Source organism: Ailuropoda melanoleuca, chromosome 3 (assembly GCF_002007445.2).
Source record: "Ailuropoda melanoleuca isolate Jingjing chromosome 3, ASM200744v2, whole genome shotgun sequence".
Classification (NCBI taxonomy): Eukaryota; Metazoa; Chordata; class Mammalia; order Carnivora; family Ursidae; genus Ailuropoda; species Ailuropoda melanoleuca.
Window position 1 is genome coordinate 12,952,123 of NC_048220.1, and position 19,149 is coordinate 12,971,271.

The following is a 19,149-nucleotide window of genomic DNA, read 5'->3' on the forward strand; positions in this document are numbered from 1 at the left end:
GATCAGCAGTTAATTAAATGTAGCTACAAACCCAAATGAAGCCTTGGTCTCATCACCTTTTCTTGGTTAGAAAATGGTTGGGGTTATTTTCTTAGAATTTTGCTTGTAACGTGAAACATGGTTCCCAAAAATCCCATACTATATTACAAAATAGGCGTTGTTTAGGGAAATCATCTTTTCCTGTAAATGATTCTCTCTGAATCTAGTTTTGAGCTACCTTTGTCTTCCTAGATATTTAGGTTTGAGCTAAAAAAAAACCCCATCAGACACAGCTCTAGCATCTGGTGCTGCCATCTGGTGTTTTCTTTTAAAGTAAGGTCTCTATGCTGTCGAAAATACTATTCTTCTGGTGTTACCTCCAAATACATTTGAGAAGGCTCCCTTATAATACAGACTGCAGTTCTTTAGAGCTATAGTTATATATTTGGTTTAACATTATGAATGCTGTTTCTTGGCTAAACATCTCATTCTCTAAAGGCAAAACTCTCAGCGGGCATGTCACAATCAGAAAGATTCAGAAGGGGCAGGATGCACATTGTCACCTTGTCCAATGTGTGTGCACGTTTGCACCTACTGGGTTAGAAGTATTTGGAATTTATATGAAAGCACGGAAGAAAGGAACCTGACTCTTTTTTGGGTACCTTTATGATCAGTAGTAACCATGCCTGATCTCCTTTGAATATTATCATAACACAGATATGATTTTCCCACTTTCCGTCTGGGGAGACTTAGTCAAAATAACTGCCCAGAGTCACACAGTGGGCTTGGTAGTGTGTGTCAGAACCAGATCTAATTCTAAAGACCCTATCTTTTCAAGTCTAAGAGACATGGCGTATGTGTGACACAAAAAGGGTGTTAAGTGTTAAGTAAGACAGAGGACAGAAGTGTGTTTATTCGGCAAACATTTATTGTTAGGCATTGGACTGAGTCTGAACTACAGAATCATAAAAAAGAAATTCTTGATGTCATGCAGTTTTTATTCTTATGGAGGAGATAATAGGAAATAAATATAGAATTCCAAATTGTGATGTGACAGTGTCTAATGATGGGAGGTTGACATTCAGAATCTTGGTTAGAGAAATCCTGGGCGGGGGGAGTGATATTTCAGCTGCGACATGACAGGTAAGAAAGAATGAGCCAAGAGTAAAAATGTGGGGGGAAGGGAATAGTAAGAGGAAGACATTCTGGCCAAAGGTCATGTGACCAGAGCTTGATGAAGGAGGTGACAGGCATACAAGAAGAATCTGTAGAAACAGCACGGTCCCTGAAGCTGCCCAGTGGACGTAGGTCACAGTTGTGTGGTTCTTGCAGGGATCCAGCTGAGAGCAGATGAAAGCTTGGCCAAGGGCGTTGATAGCAAAGATGGAGAAAAGGTATAATAGACAAAATCTGGCAGTAGTTGGGATGTTGGAAGTATTGAGGAGGGGTCGAGCATGGCTCCCAGACTTCCTTCCGGCTTGAGTAAGTGCTCTGGTTCCATTTTCTAAGATGAGAAGCCTGGGACCAGGGGAGGATCTTGCAGGTTAAGACCAATAGTTCCCTTCTGGACACAGCCCATTCAAAGTGCTTGTGAGATATCTAAGTGGGTAAGTCAAGCTGAATATGGAAGTCTGGATCTCAAAAGAGAAGATGCGATATATATTTGTGCATTATTCATATATACTTAAAGTCATCAGAATGAGTAGTGGGTTGGAAAAGGAGACAACAGGCTGAGCCCTGAGACATTAAATGATTTTGCAGTTAGAGAAGAAGGAGCTGGAGAATGAGAGCCTGGAGACACTGCAGAAAATGTCACGAACAAGCAGTGTGCGATGCTGAGAAATGGAGTAGGAGGAGGGCCAAAAAATACCTATTCAACTCAGCAATTGGATTGAGTCTCATAACCTTGGAAAGGACGCATTCCATGTAGTGGTGGAGGTTCCAGAATGTGTGGATGATGAAGATCGTACCCTAGGGGTATTTTTGCTGTGAGCGTCTTTGCCACGGACATTTTTGCCCCAAGCATTTTGCCGCAAACATTTTCACCATGTTCCTAATTGGCTGTATGGCAATTTGGCTGTAAAAGACAAAATAACTGGTTGACAGTTTGGATTCATTTCTTCATTGACAAAGTTCCGATTTTTACATTATATAAATCTTACCTAGCCTTCATGAGGCGCCGTACAGGGATGAACAGATTGGTGATCTTAACATAGTGAATAACAACACCATATATAGACTTGATAGAAAATAGAGTGATAAAACTTACTTCAAGTGTGAAAGAGAGTGCGAAGCCAGATTGTATACTATATTCCACCATACTAGAAAATGATAATGCATCAGTGACAATGATAACAAAGCCCAGCAACAAATGCATTACAGTGTTAGCATTTCTTCCACATTTCCCATAGAACTTTGGAACATCTATCGACAGACATGTGATAATATGCCAAGAATGAACAGCGTTGAAGGCTTTCACAATGCAATGCAAAGCTCAGCTTCAAATACGTATCTTCATATTTGGAAAATTGAGATGAGAAAAAGAGGCAGAGGGAGAAAATGGTTAATTTTAAGAGTCTACTTAGTCATTTGTCTCTTCATGCCTTGAGTTAGACTGAGTTCCTGAAATCAAGACTAAGGCTTCTGGAACCATTTGCCTCTATTATTCCCAAACACAAGAATGGCTTGAAGTCTTTGGAGATGGTAGATGAAACATTCAGTGGGATCCTTCTGGGATTTCTTGCCCTTATAATCCTCTTCAGTGGCCCTAATTCACCTCCTCAGCTGTGTTGATGTCATGAAAACCAGCATCGACCTCACAAACTGCCCCCTGATGATGCTGACAGCTGGACCGCTAATGGCCAACTCCACGTGCCATTTCTTCATCTTTCCTTGGTGCCAACCATGCCTGCATATCAGGGAAGCATTCTTGGATCCCATGACTCTCAGGTGTACCAAGTGCAACTGTAAGGTAACCAGACCGGTTCTCTTCCACATTCTTGCTTCTAGAAGCCAGCCCAAGGGAATCTGTGTGTGCATAGGGCATGTGAGGACTCTGTGCGTAGTGAGGAGGGGAGGAATCACAAATTTTAGAGCAACAGCATCATCAGTGAAATTGACGTATCACTTCCTAATATGAAAATGTGAAGAGTAATGCTCATCTATATAAATGATATCTAACATAATTATTTTTTAAAATCAGCCTCAAATTAGGATTGCGTATGTGGTAGGCGAGACCATAACAGAGTTACCTCTTCCAGAGCCCAAGACCAGAGCAATATTCGATAGTCATTGCATTGGTGTTTCCAGTATGTGGCCTTCTGCTCCTGTAGAAACAAATATACTGACCGTCACCTCTGTGAGAGGAGAGTATCACATATAATAAATTCTAATATTATGCAGGCCTAAAACGAACAAAGCTACAATACGCCACCGTCTCAAACAGTTAAACCAGCTTAAATAATTTCGTACGTCTCTATGTGCTTGCTTCTCCCAGTCACTCCCTTCTTCCTGCTTCCGGCCCTAAGCAGATGTTCATATTTTCTGGTTGTAGATACTTAGTAAATCTTCGCGTAATGACTGGATGTATGTAGTTCTTAGAAATCCAAATTCCAGATCTCTCCCAAGATTCTTAGAACTTCCCCAAAGACAATACAACCTTGAAGAAGTTCTTACTGAAATGGGGGTTATTCTCCTGTGAACAGAATCTCACTGTTCAATGTCAGACAGAAGTTCATCCTCTGAGTAGGCAGAGCATTGAGAGGGTCTGACTTAGGACTCTGTCTCTTGCTTTCCCTTTATACTATGTAATTCACCTCCTTCTTACATCTACTTCCCCTTCAAATTTTTACCTCTGTGAGGTTGTCTTACATATGAAGAAATGTCCTAGAAATTGAAGGGGACCTAATATGCCCAGGAACTCAAGAAGTTTCTAATATTTCAATATATTGATATTCTAATATTCTTATTTGACCTTCCCTCTGAGCTGAGGGGCCCATTAGCATATAAACTGGAGACAAATCAAGCATTGGAAATAACCCAACTTCCAAGTTCCAGTTCGGATTGTATCTATGCTTTGGGTTTTTTTCTCTCTAACTATAAAAGCTGGAAAAACTGATTTTCTCATTTCGTGAGGTTTTTCCTCTCTTACTCCCACTGTTCCCTTTATTGTTCATTTTGCCTGTGACCTGAAAGTCATCTGAGGGCCACAAGGTCAGGCCTTATGCCAAATGGAGGAGCACCAGAACCAAACATCAGGGACATCCTCCAGCCATTTTCTTCAAGGAAAGTCACCCTTGACAATAATTTGGCAAGAAGCTTGATCATACACCTCACCTTCCAACCAATATCCTTCTAAAACATCAGAGGCAAATGCAGTTTTATTTCGAATGTGAGAACAAGAAAAGAAAAAAAAAAAAACTTCAGCCAAGAAACTATTCCTTTTAAGAGCAGAGACCAACTTGGAATTTGTTCTTTGACTTATATTTTTCAGCCCTGTATCTCAGGATGAGCAATTAAATAACTAAAATTCCAAGCATATATTCCAAATACTAGTAGCTCATTTTTAAAAAGCAGGTACGTTCAGATACTTGAATATTAACAGCCTTTCCAGATAGTCGGCGGAGTCTTTCTTATCGTACGAAGGAGGAAACAAAACTCCACATCTTAAGTAACAGACTCTAATAGTTGGCCAATACACAGGCTGGGTTGGAAAATTCCTTAACGTGGCATCCAGTGATTTCCAAAAACAATTCAGTTTCAAACAACGATCCTTCCAGATGTGACATTTGGGTAGAATTGTTTGAAAACACCAGAAGGAAATGTGAAATACCAGTGGTTTCTAGACAATCAAACTGCAATTGTTGAGGTCTGAGATGGAGTTATGCTGTTACTCCTATATATTAAAATGCTATTTATACTTGTCTGCATGCGTATGGTGTGCCTGAGGGAATGGAAACTTAATTATACACATTCAGTCTCAGGTTTGTTGAAATTATGCTTTAAATGGCCGCAGGCAAAATTTTGACTTTGGGAAATGAGTCTCTGGTGACCCGGTCTCATATTCTGATCTTGTTCTCCTTTTTTAGCACCTTGTGTACCTTCCCTGTCCCTGCCAACCCCCACCTCTCGATATTATTGGAAGGGGCTTGGTAGAATCTGATAAAAATCCTTCACAGGAAAATCTTTCATAGGACTATTTGCATTTTGAAAGAGGATCTGGAAGGAGGCAGTATTCAACACAAAGGAATGAACATTCGAGGTAGTCAAGAGAACAGGCGTAGGAATTGGGCTGGTTTCTCTCAAATCCCACCCAGTGGCTGACTCTTCGGACAAATAAGACTGAGCATGATACTCTGCTAACCTTTGGTGACCTTACCTCCACCATGTTTCTAGAAGGAGCTGGAATCAGACAGACCTGGAATCCAATAATTGATGAACAATGAAGTCACAAATCTTTGAGCCAATTACTAAATTTCCCCAGCTTCTGTCCCCTCACTGTGAGAGGCTGAAATGAAAGATGTCCCACACAGGTTCAGGGATGATGTCTGACAAATCATCTCTCGGCAGCTCCTTCCTGCCCCTTCACAGTGGCAGGGGCGACAGAGCTCCTGTCTGAGTGAAAGCAACCTTCACTACTTATTAACTACCCTGTGCCTCAGTATCCTGAATTGTAAAATGGGGGCACCTAGTCCTGCCCAGAGGATTAAAATGAGAATTATTGGGATTAAAGCATGTCAAGTGCTTAGTACAAGGCCCGGTACTTAGAAAGTACTGGGGAATTATTAGCTGCTACTCGGTCAGATATTTTCAATATTGGAATGTTCACAGGATTCCTACAAGAGATTTTATTCTTTTCTCGACAAGTATGGAGGAGAAAAACTTTCCCTCTTATTTCTACATCCAAACTTTCTGCCTTCTCTGATATGCTTGTGCACTTACCACAGACATTTCAATTATTTGGCCCTAATGGAAGGAGTCAGGAGTGTGGAAAATCTAAAACAGCAGTGAAGGGCCAAGTCCTCTATGTTTAATTTTGTCATGCAGAAAGAGGAACACGGTCAATGGCATGACACCCATCCAAAGAGCCTCAGAGTCCCTCAGCCTCTGGCAGATGGGGCCCTGTTTTTGACAGCCAGCGACCCGGAGTGGGGGTAGCCAAACATCCTCCAGCAAGCAAACGACTTGTGGGTGAGGCAGTTACTGTGCACACGGCGACTATGCGGTCTTGGAAACCATCCTCAGCCTTTAAAGTAAAAATTTCTTTAGACCTCAGGATGGGAGTCAAGACTCCTGTCGAGTTCTGTGGGAATTGCCTGAGTGCTAAATTTAAAGAAAGCGGGGCAATTCTCATTGTGACCATCTATTAATTTTCACTGTGTACCCTTAAAAAAAAAACAACACACCTCACGACCTGATGAGTTTTGAATTCCACAGTCTGAGATTCAGTCCTTTGACTCCCAGCTAAAAGGCAAAGATATCCTAGATGGGTAACAAACCCTCTTTAGCCATCGGCACATGAATACCAATTAACCTCAAGCCCAGCTCATGTCTTAGAAATGAGACAGAAGGCAAATACCTTTGATCAGGGAGCGGAGTGGGGAAGTAGCTACTCAGGCCCCCGGCTCAAGTGCTTTCAGGGTTTGGGCAGGCTGAGTGTGGGGCAATAGGGAGTGGTGGAGCCTGTGGTATTTTGGAGAATACGCCCTCCCTGAAGATATCACATTTAAAACTTTTAAGAATAGTGTGCTGGTCAAGTACAACATGCCTGTCTCTTGGCTGAAATGGTCATTGGTCCATCGGGTTACAATCTGAGATCCACAGTACGAAGCAGAGAGGAGGGAGTTCTGGGGGGTAGCCTGGTTTGATGCTGCAAAGGGGACAGACAGAGTCGAGAAGAACCCGTGAAGGGACACACATAGTTGTGTGACAGTTGTGTGCTGGGACCACTGGCCTGCACCCTCCATGCCTGAGCACAGGGTAACCCACCCCAGCCACCAACTGCCATTTGGATCACCAGTGGGTGTCCCCAGACAATGAGGCTATTCTTGTGAGCCAAACATCCAGGAGCCAAACCTTCTAAGAATTTTACAGGGCTGGGGCGCCTGGGTGGCTCAGTCGTTAAGTGTCTGCCTTCAGCTCAGGGCGTGATCCCAGAGTCCTGGGACTGAGCCCCACATCAGGCTCCCCCGCTGGGAGCTTGCTTCTTCTTCTCCCATTCCTCCTGCCTGTGTTCCCTCTCTTGCTGGCGGTCTCTCTCTGTCAAATAAATAAATAAAATCTTAAAAAAAAAATTTTTACAGGGCCACAAGAAGTACAGGATCCTAGAGTGATCTCACAATCTGGAGAGTAGTTTTTAGAACTTAGAGTCTGAATTTGAACCTATTAGTGGGTGGAGAGGTTAAGAAATGCTTAGTCCACTCAGCGGCCCCTTTGTCACCCAGACTCTGCTTCTTGACTAACTTGACACGGGGTGGGCTCTGGGCCTGCCACAGAGGGATCTGTGCACCTGACCTACTGTCCCAGAGAAAAGAGCTCAAGAGAAAGTGAAAAAAATATTTCCCAAGTAAAGGTAGGAAGTGAAATAAGGTTATCCCAACTATTGGGACCAGTTCCTGGTTCTGTCCCTAGTATGGTGCCTGGCCCATGGCCTGTAACCAGAAGTATCTTCCTGAGCAACATATCTGGGCTGCATTGAATCACCTCCTGACAGACGGCCCATTCCTCCAGATGCATTTCCACTCAGGGTAGGTCTCAACCTTCCAAAAGCCTGAGCCGTGCTTTTAGTAGGTGTCTCAGGGTCCTTTCTGCTCACAATGCAACTTCAGTATCAATATTTAGAACCTCATTGCTTTTCTGGTTTTGCGAAGTTGAAAGAAGCTGATGAAACCCAGATATTTACACACTGGCCATACTGTGCTCGTTACCAGTTACACTCCCCACACGTCAACATATAGAAGAATGGTCCGAGGCCAAGTCTTGAGACGGGAAGGATTGTCATGTGTACCCCTCCCACAGCCATTACTTTTTAATTTTGCTGTTTGTGACTTCTACTCTTAGAGATTAATGATCACAACCAGACGGTTTGAAAGCTTGTTAAGGCGGGGCACCTTTCTCTAACCTACTTGTCAAAGTCATGGTTTAGACCAACGGAAATGGTTTCTTTTTCAGGATATTCTCACCTCTGGGTTCCTTGATTCTTCTTTGACTCTCAGGTTAATGGATGCCCCCAAATGAACACAGGACACATGGCCGTTTTGATGCGGGGATGTTATGATGCAACCTTGAAAAAAAGGACAATAAGCCGCCTGGGTGGCTCAGTAGGTTAAGCATCTGCCTTCGGTTCAGGTCATGATCTCAGGGTCCCAGGATCAAGCCCCACGTTGGGCTCCCTGCTCAATGGGGAGTCCGCTTCTCCCTCTCACTCTCCATTTGTACTCTCCCTCTTTGTCTCTCTCTCTAAAATCAATAAATAACATCTTGAAAAAAAGTAAAAATTTAAAAAAAGACAATTAAACTTACTACATTTTTGGTTTCATTTCCAAGTAATGTGTGAAGCATGTTCCTTGGAGGAAAAAAGGCAGGCATTTCATTTACATACATATTTGGTAATAAAATGACATCTTTTGCATTTTGATGTGGTTACTTCGGCAAAGCCCCACAGAAATGACCCCCTCAAAAGGAAGAGGCCAACTTCTTCCATGACGGCAAAGAAATCCAGCAAACGACTGCCTCCCAGTACTTGAATGTGGGAGGCTTCCCCGGCTGTCTAGTGACACATAGCTAATTGTACTTGTGACCTTCTAGAACCAAAGCTCTCAGCACTCTCCCTCTCTTTCCTCTTGAGGGGAATGAGCTGAGAGATAATAACTGTAGGCTGGAAGGACGTCAAGGACAAAGCCAAGGAAAATGTAAAGGCATGGAAAGTTTGAAACAAAGGGCGCCTTTGGATATCCCTAACATCACCTGCAGAAAGTGACTGACCTGACCCATGTCCTTTGTGCACATGCGTGCACATACACACACACACATACACACACACACACACACACACACTCATACACTCATACACTAAAGGACTTTGAAGTTCCTTTTCCTGGAAGATGAGAAACTGGTGTGAGTGATGTTTCCAACAGACCAGATGCCACGCACATGGGCACAGAGGGACGGCGCTACTTTCGAACTATTCATCTCTGCCCCAGGGCGAGGGCCTGACGATCTAGATCTGGACTTCTCTGAGTGAAATTTTATGTGAATGTGGTTGCTGTTCCCCAGTGCATTGTCTCTGGTAAAAATTTTGATGCCCTGGGGAAAAAAAAAACTCAATAAAATGTTTTCTAATTTTCTCTAGTTCTTTTTCTTTTTTCATCTTTCTTCCATGGTATTTTTTTTCTTTTTTCAAAAATTTCTTGGGAGACAAATTAAAGGGTTGTGAACCTAGATGACTTAACAGTAGTCTCTCGTGCCTGGCAAACATCGCTCTAAAATACATCATTTGATTCTGCAATTTCCTCTGACGGGGTGTACTGCGGGCTTGGAACTGACTGCAGTCCATGATTACGGCAACGCAAAATACTCCCCTAAACGAGGTCTGCATGAATGGTTTTTAACCAGCTTTATTGAGGACTGAGAGACAAACAGTAAACGGCATTCATTAAACTCTCTCAATTCAATGAGTTGTGACAGTTTTATGTTCCTGTTATATCACCATGATAATCAAGATACAGAACATTTTCATCACCCCGAAGATTCCTTATACCCTTCATTCTTGCTTCCACCTCCCAGCAACCCCTGATTTGATTTTTCGGCACTACAGCTTAGTGTGGATTTTCTCTCCCTGGAATCAGGAAGCAATGGACTCCTTCGTGCCTGGCTGCTCTCAGCCTAGTGGTTCTCAGTGCTATCGCGTTGGTGCAAGCAGCAGCGGTACTTAATACCGAGTAATGGTCCATGCCGTGGCAGTGTTATACTTTATCTGTTCACGGGTGTTTCCAGTTGCCTTACTGTTTTTATTATCACTTCCGAGTGCTGTCTACTTCAGGGCAGGCAGAACCCATCTGCATTTCCTCAACATGAAAGAAATCAAGATGGTTTAATCTATGAAAAGTATGACGTGCCCCCATGTGACCCATGCCTTCATCTGATTCTGTCTCAAAGGGATGAGGTCTTCATCCTTACACTCAGGTCTCAGTACGATCAAGACACTTTTTGTTACTTTTCTCATTGCCCTCTCTCTTCCTGATGCCCCAGCCAGCACAATGCCTTAGCTGTGGCTGATGCCACTCTGTTGGCAGAGAAAGTACTGGCTGCCAGTACCTTCTGTCAAATCGCTCCCCAGTGTCTGAAGCATGGCTAGCTTCTAATGGCAGGGAGGTGGCATCTGGGGTCAGGACCCAAGTGGAACTGCTTTGAAGAGGTGTCAACCTTTGAGTGTGCTCTCAAGGACTGACTGCCTATTTTGAACAGAATGGTCCTTGCTCTCACACTCTCTCTAATCAGTCTTTATGACCGACTTTAATGCGTTCATGTTAACTGACAACAGTAATATAAAACAGTTGTTGAAAAGGTCAAGTACATTTCTACCTGTTTGACAGCCCATTTTACTGGCTTCTGGTCAAAACCCTTCCTTCCTTCCTTACTGCGGCCTCCTGTGGGGCTCTGTCTACGACACCACTTAACAATTTTGCCTTCTAATTGAATGAGTAGTTGATACGCTAGTCTCCATTATTGAAGAAAGCTAAGGCTTGGCATTCCCCATAACCTCCAGCACGGGGAAGATGCTCTCCTTCATTTACACAGTTATTGCTGGAAGGAACAGACGAATAAAGTCATGAAGGTAGGAAAAGTGGAGGACTGCAGGTTCTAGCTTGGGGTTTGGGGCTGAGTTTGGTGTGGCTAGTAGACCTGTTTCATGGGGCTAAAGTTGGCATGAACGAAGTCAGCCTGAAACGTTTGGTCTTTATTCTGTAGCCACGGAGAACCACAGAAATTCTGGATACCACATCAGACAGGTGAAGTCTGCACAAAACATAGTCAAGTGCAGAGAAGAGAGGGGGGCAGCTGGGAGGCTAAAAATTATATATTGATTTGTCAGTCCAGCCACAATTGGGCAACACAGGACCCAGGGGATGGTTCAATCCATCCATCCCCCCAAATTATCTCTTTGACTGCCACTTTTCAGCATAAGATGGCTAATACCATACTGTCCCATTTAGTTATTTCTGAAATCATATTTTGGCTAATGCAACCAAGCCAGACAAACGAGTCTGAACACAATGTAAATATCTGGAAAAGCTGTATTTAGATTATATTAGGTGGAAACAAACTCACGCTAAATTCTGTCTTCAGATTTTTTTCCAGGTCTTTGTATGGCTTTTTGAAGTAATGGAGTAGAATTCTAGGGCCTCAATTAAGTTGCGTCATATAAACATGTGACTGATGTATGTTCAACTATAAACAGTTGACAAAATAAAATGGTACTATTGGAATAATGTAATTTAAGATACTGTAAATATTTTCATTTTGCATTACAGTTTTATTTTGTGTTATGCATAACTACTCATTTGTAACATTCATTCTAGGTCCAATTACTAATTGATGACAAGCCTAGATTGGGTTATATACACAGGCTTGATTACCATCTTTTATCAGTTATTTAAGGAATGTTCAGAAAGTAATTTGGGCTCCACTTGATTTTTCCCATTAGGACTAATTGGATTACCTAATCCCAACTTAAGTTTCGATCCTGGAGTTGATATTCTTTTTATTATTTTATTATTCTTATAAAAATGACACAAATTTATTATAAAAAATTCAAGCCACTAGTAAAGTACAATGGTTGGCATAAACGTTGCTCCGAGATCCTTTTTACTTAACCTAAGTGACTATTATTCCAGCTATCTCTCTCTGTGCACAAACATATATAAATAAACAGGCATGCAGATGTTTTCATAGGACTAAGGTTGTCATGTCCAAGTTGTTAATACAGATAGTATAAAGGCAAAAACAGAGATATTATATTTAATTTTACTTGAATTTGACAAAAAGAAACCAAAGAGATGGTGATGGTATTGCTGAACTTAAGAAAAATATTTCTTCACTAAAGAATATTCGTTTTTAAGGGACCCTCTACAGTTAAAAACCAAAGAGAAAAGATTTGGGGAAAACATGTAACTCTGGGTTTTAATTTTGTACTGTTTTAAGTGACTGTCTGTCATGACAGTAAAGAATTTAGTATCACTAACATCTTTGCCTCTCTACTTCCCTTCCCTTTAATTCTCTTCTCGAACCCCCAATTTCTAGGGTCATCTTGCTTTGGTTCTAGGCTTACTTGGATCCGTTTCCCGCTGCAGAGTCACGGCTTCAAGATTTCTGGGCTTGTTTGGTGGTTTCACCTCTTGATTGCTTCTATTTTGTTAATGTTTTCCAAAAGGCATCAGAAGTAGAGTGATGACATAATTTGTTAATCAAATGGAGACACCTTAGAGAACGCAAGAAGGAGCTATGAATACTTGTCAACACAATAGCACAACAGGTGTCATAGGGACTGCTTTAGGCAAAGCAGGACTGAAAATCGCCCCAAAGCCAGAGGTGGTGTATTTCTTAAGCTCTTACTTCAACTCAGCCCTTTTTTTGAGGCATTTAAATGGTACCTAATGGCTCCTTACACAAAGAAGCATCTATTTGGAAAAAAAAAAGTTTGCTCTGATTAAAGGTCCAACAGCTCACTACCTGGGGTTAAAGGGTGGGCTTTGGGGAGTCCACCAACCATTCAAAATCATACCCATAACTCTGTATACGTGTGCATTTTTCTGGAAAGATGACCATATAACTCATTAGATTTTCAAAGGGGCCTATTGCTAATTTCTATTTCACCACAAATCTCCAAAAAGCTATCTTGCTGGATTATGTTTCCCTAATCTCCTAGAAATGATATCACACAAATATAATTTCACGTTATTATTCCTTAGTTTTTGTTGTGGGATTAGTATAAGGAAGGACCAAATGTAAAGAGTTTCTGGTCTTTTGTAAAATCGCTAGTAATGACTTTGATTTTCCTTTTCAGTATCTCTTTCATTAAGATTCGTACACTAACACGTAACAGTAGGAATATTTTTCCCCTTCAACCAGTTGTTATACTTCCTTCTATAAGCTCTATCGCGATGGAGTTGTGCTGTTCACTGGAGTTTCCTTTCAGCCTGAGCTGTCAGGGAAGTCACTGGGAGCTGTTTGAAGCTATTGAAATAGATATCCTAGTCTAGAATTACTGGAACCATTTCCATTCTTCTTCTATCAATACCTCGTTTAATACCAAAACACTCTGTTTTTTGGTCGTTGTTCTGTTCCCATTGCTTAGATGGTGGTATTACACAGCTATTTATTTTTTATTTTATTTTAATCTTATTTTAATTCCAGTGTAGTTAATATACAGTATTACATTAGTTTCAAGTGTACATTATAGTGATTCAACACTTCCATACATCACCTGGTACTCATCAAGACAAGTGTGCTCCTTAATCCCCATCACCTGTTTCATCCATTCCCCCCACCCCCTTTGCCGTCTGGTAACCATCAGCTTGTTCTCTAGGGCTGGGAGTCTGCTTCTTGGCTTGTATCTCTCTCTCTTTTTTCCCTTGTTCTTTTGTTTCTTAAATTCCACTTATGAGTGAAATCATATGGTATTTGTCTTTCTCTGACTGACTGACCACTATTATAATCTCCAGCTCCATCCATGTCATTGCAAATGGCAAGAGTTCATTCTTTTTGATGGCTGAGTAATATTCCAGTGTGTGTGTATACCACACCTTTATCCGTTTATCTATTGATGGACACCTGGGTTTCTTCCATAGTTTGGCTTTTGTAGAGAATGCTGTTAAACATCAGATTGCATGTATCCCTTTGAATTAGTGTTTTTGTATTCTTTGGGTAAATACCCAGTAGTGTGATTCCTGGATCATAGAGTAGCTCTATTTTTAGCTTTTTGAGGAACCTCCACACTGTTTTCCAGAATGGCTGCACCAGCTTGCATCCCCACCAACAGTGTAAGAGGGTTCCCTTTCACCTCACCCTCGCCGACACTTTTTGTGACTGCTACTTATTTTAAATTGTAAAAGTGAGTATGTGGATGACCAGTCACCCACCCTGACTCGGAGAAAAGTTGTTAAATGTCCACTTTCCTTGGCCATGCACAGTCCTGGCCCCAAAGATTAAACATGAAGTGTTCCCAGCAAAGAAAAGACATTAGCAAAAAGGAGAAAAAAAATGCTGCGTGGAAAATAAAATGATGATGCCAGTGGTGGCCAGCAAAATGATTGGAAACATATGAAAGTTAGTGGATTCAAGTTAAAAGAAATACACACATCTGAAGGTTTTCCCTGAAGGGCTCAATGCCCTCTGTCCATCTCCAGCCTCAGTAGACTTTCCCAGGAAATCAGAAAGCAAAAGCAAATTTGTGATGAACCCTAATAAACGTGTGTGTGTGTGTGTGTGTGTGTGTGTGTTGGGGGGCCTTTAGCTGCCTCCCCCCCCCAAGCAGTTCACACCTGAAAGAATACTTCTGTGGATTCAGGGATTAACTTCTTAAAAAAATCTTTTACCTTGCTATTAAAAAAGTAACGTTTCACCCCCAAGAGTATCCGAAATGTTGACAGGAAAACTGTTGATCTAACCGTTTGCTCTGCAGGAACTTTAGACTTATCGGCTTCCTCTTTGCCTTCCTTTGATTACAGTTTCCTGGAATCCGTGGCCCTGGCAAGGCCCCTGGTAGACAGCCCCCGCGCCATGCCGGGCAAAGCCTCAGTGCACTGCCTTGCTCGGCTGGGTCATGCCATTTTATAGCAGAGCCTTCTGCCCTTTCTGGAGGCACTGACCTCCTCTCCTCTTCCCCCTCAGTCTTCCCCACACCCCCATCCAGCACAAAATACCAGAGAAGGAGGCTGAAGAGCAAACCCGTGGCAGGGACCAGGGGATGGAGATCGTTCAGCTCTCTTTGCAAGTTTCAGACTGACAATCGTGAAATTAATGAAAAATAAAAGAGGTTCTCTTATCTCCGTTCAGCCCCGCGGGGATGCATTTTTCTCTTCAGCTGTGTCTGGGTTGCTCACACTTCCCTCGAGCAGGCTTCGGAGTAAAATGTTTAAAACCTAAGAATATGGAGTGCATTGCAGGGTTCAACGGCAGTTCAACCACAAATATAGAGCATGGACCAAGCTTTGGAAAATATAATATAGAACATCTTAGCCTTTTTATGGTATTAATTTTCTCCCACATCCCTTTAAGTTATTTTGTGCATGTCTTCTGGCCTCTGGGTCTGCCTGTTTTCTTCTAATTTTTCCTTCCAAAAGAAACCTTCTGACAATGTGACATGAATGTCTCCATTAATGACCCGTGCCATTTATTTTGCTTATATGCTTGGTTAAATACTAGATTTGGCTCATACTTTCCATATGGAATATTAATATTCATTATTCTCAAAGTAAAGAGACCAGCTTCTCATGTTAAACTAAGAAAGCCTGTATTTAATTAATCTTCAAGTAAATGAACATGTAAAAAATAGTAAGAAACTGTTGGGTATTTTGAAAATTATCGCTTCTGCTTTAGCCTTTCTCTTAGGTCTCGAATCCGCCAAATATTTTTAAAGTCACTTTTCAGGCATTAGATCCTGTTACATGGCTAATGAAAAAGAAGGCTAAAAACGATTCAGTCAGTTTTTGATGAATGTAGTTTATTGGCATAGTTCAGCATAGAATAATAGAAGAAACTATTCTACTTCAAATAATGTGCTTTTAAAAAAATGATTCTTTTGGGGCGCCTGGGTGGCTCAGTCAGTTAAGTATCTGACTCTTGATTTCACCTCAGGTTATGATCTCAGGGCTGTGGGATGGAGCTCTGGATTGGGCTCTGCACTGAGCTCAGAGGCTGCTTGAGATTCTCTCTCCCTCTCCCTCTGCCCCCGCCCCCACTCACATGCCCTCTAAATTAATTAATTAATTAATTATTTTTAAAATTATTCTTTTTTAAATTATTGAAGTATAGTCGACACACAATAGTATACAATGTTATATTAGTTTCAGGTGTACAACACAGTGATCTGACGACAGTATAAATTCCCAGTGAGCACCCCGACCAGCATAGTTACCATCTGCCACAATATGACGTTATTACAATATTGATGACCATATTCCCTATCGTACTTCTCATTCCTGTGACTTACTTATTTTATAACCGGAAGTTGGTACCTCTGAATCCCCTTCACCTTATTCCACCCATCCCACATCCACTCTCCCTCTGCCAAATCATGTATGTTTTTTAAAAAGTGGATCATCTCAGGAGTGACTCCATTTTCCATTTTGCTTGCTGTGTATTAGTGCCTTTACTCACCTAGAATCTGTCGTTTCTGCTCAGGTATGCAGAAATCAGAAATGTGTTTCCTTCTTATTGTGATTTTGCTCTATCTCTTTGCCCTGCAGGTGTACCCCCATGAGCTTTAGTGAAAAGCTTGCTGGCTCTCAAACACGCACGCATTTTACCGTGTTTTACATCCCCAGAGGAAAGCACACCACCAACTTCATCTGTTTCTGCTTTCGTGCCATCCAGGGTTACTTACAAACATACTGGAAAAGGTCATTCCATGCCCCTGAAGTTTCTTGCAGCTCAGCTTCCCTGGGTCTTCCCATTATTCAGTGAGTATTCTTCCCTAATTCAATCACTATCACATTCTCTGCAGTGCCAAGAGAATCCCAGATTTTCTTTGCAAAAACTTCTGTAATTTTTGCTGTTCTACTTGCCAGAATCCAAATCTTTTCATTCTATGAAGACGGTTTGCCTCATACTTAGAAGACTAAATTCTTCCTGTAGGAGCTCCTGCTTGTGCCTCACTTCTTGACGACCCATATCTCTTTCATCTTTTCTCCTTGTCCTCAGAGGCTAACATCTCCAATTACATCTGGGGATCTCATGTCCTCCTGCCTCCTCTGAGACCTTGTTCCCACACTTAGCCCTCTTCTCTCAGTCCTAATAGGTTCTCTCTGCCTGAGATACTTCTACCCCTAAAACAACCACCAAACAGATTTCTTAAGATTTATTTATTTATTTTAGAGAGAGAGTGGAGCTGGGGAGAGGGGCAAGGAGAGAGAAAGAATGTCAAGCAGACCCTCGCTAAGTGCAGAGCCCGATGCTGGACTCGATCTCGTGACCCTGAGATCAGGGTCTGAGCTGGAGGCTTAACCGACTGCGCCAGCCAGGCCCCCCCAAAACACATCTTTCTTCAACTCTATTTATGTCTCAAATGTCCTTTCTGCAAACTTTTTGGAAGTGTATTTCTGCTTTCCTTGACCTAATCCTTAACTTGTAACAGTTTAGTTTTTGTCCTTATCCCTCCATTGGAGCTCAAGTCTCAAAAGTCACTGGTATATAATCTGTCGGCAACCAATTCTAGCGACTTTCCTCAACCCCCCCCGCCCCCGCCATTACTCACTGTGCCACTGGACAGAAGTGATGACACCACCTTTCTGGAAACCAGAAGTGTTTCCAGAATTCTGAATGGAGTCTTTTGTCTTCATGCTGTGTTTTTTTACTCGTGAACTTGAACCTTTGTCTTTTCAGGCTGTGATCCCTTTGCCCAATCTCTTTTCTGTAGATATTCCCTCAGGACTTTCTCTCCATACATACTCTATATGCTCCTTTTCTGGAATTTTCATGGTTTTAAACATCATCTCTGTGTGCAAAGCTCTGAAATCCATTAATTCCAAATGACAGGCCCCTATTTGCTGTTTTGGCTGGTCTTACATTTGAATTCTACTAGGATATCAAATGCAACAAGTCCAGAACAGAATCCATTTTTTTCCTCCTTCCCTACCCTGCTTTTCCTGGTTTCCCCTTTTTCACAAGTGACATCACCAGGGATGTTCTCTTAGATCCGTGATTTCCTTACCCCACAGCCATGGATGCTCAAACTCTCAGAGATATCCTGCCAAAACAGCCCTTTGAAATACATTATTGCCAGACTAATTTTCTGAAAGTGCAATTGTAGGTTATTCCCCTGCTTAATAGCTTCCTATCATTTACAAAACAAAATCCCGATCTTAACATGGCACTCATGGTTGTTCATAGAATAACTGCAGCCAAACTATCTGATTCTAGTATTCAAGGCTACACGGATCAATGGGCAACTGTTTGTTATTATTCATATAAATACTTTACATTAGTTGCTCTTCTCTCTACTCACCTTCAGGATCCTGTCCCTGAGGCTTCGCTCCTGCTCTTTCCCATCTTCAAAATCTTTTGCGAGAGAAAGACAACTATCATACGATTTCTCTCATCTATGGAACATAAGAACTAGGATGATTGGTAGGGGAAGAAAGGGATAAAGAAAGGGAGGGTAATCAGAAGGGGGAATGAAATGAGAGACTATGGACTATGAGAAACAAACTGGGGACCTCAGAGGGGAGGGGGTGGGGGAATGGGATAGACCGGTGATGGGTAGTAAGAAGGGCACGTATTGCATGGTGCACTGGGTGTTATACACAACTAATGAATCATCGAGCTTTACATCGGAAGCCGGGGATGTACTGTATGGTGACTAACATAATATAATAAAAAAATCATTAAAAAAAAACAAAAAAAAAACCCACAAAACAAAATCTTCTGCGATCTGATCTCTACCCATTCTTCAGGCTTTCCCTGATCTTCACAACTGGAANCAAAAAAAAAAACCACAAAACAAAATCTTCTGCGATCTGATCTCTACCCATTCTTCAGGCTTTCCCTGATCTTCACAACTGGAAGAAATATTTCACTTAATGTATGTGTTACTAATACAGCCATACTCGTTTTCTTGCTTAGTGTTTACATGAAACTTCTTCCCCACTCTTCTGCTTGAAATATGTTTGTGTCTTTAGTCATAAAACGTGTTTCTTGTAAATAACATATAGTTGGGGTTTTTTTGTCTATATATTTTTTAATCTAGTCTGTCGATCCACATCTTTTAATTATGTTCTTTAGTCCATTTATATTTGCTGCAATTGCTGATATGTTTGAGTGTAAGTCTATCACTTTGGTGTTTTAATTCTATTCCTCTTGCCTTTTTTTTTAAATTTGTTGTTTGGTTGGTTCCTTCCTTCCTATCTTCCTTTGGCAAATGGTTAACTTACCTTTTATATATATATATATATA

At 41.6% G+C, this 19,149-nt stretch overlaps 2 protein-coding genes across 2 annotated transcripts in view; both read left to right on the plus strand.

The window, feature by feature from the left end:
• The window catches only part of LOC105234362 (zinc finger protein 474), a 55,620-nt gene that overhangs the window by 34,585 nt on the left and 1,886 nt on the right, over nt 1-19,149 (plus strand). The window lies entirely within an intron of this gene.
• Nucleotides 2,637-19,149, plus strand: part of LOC100471434 (zinc finger protein 474) — a 32,199-nt gene continuing 15,686 nt past the window's right edge. The window contains exon 1 of the mRNA XM_019799380.2: nt 2,637-2,950. Coding sequence (XP_019654939.1) covers nt 2,777-2,950 — 174 coding nt within the window. The 5' untranslated portion in view covers nt 2,637-2,776. The remainder of the gene's footprint in view (nt 2,951-19,149) is intronic.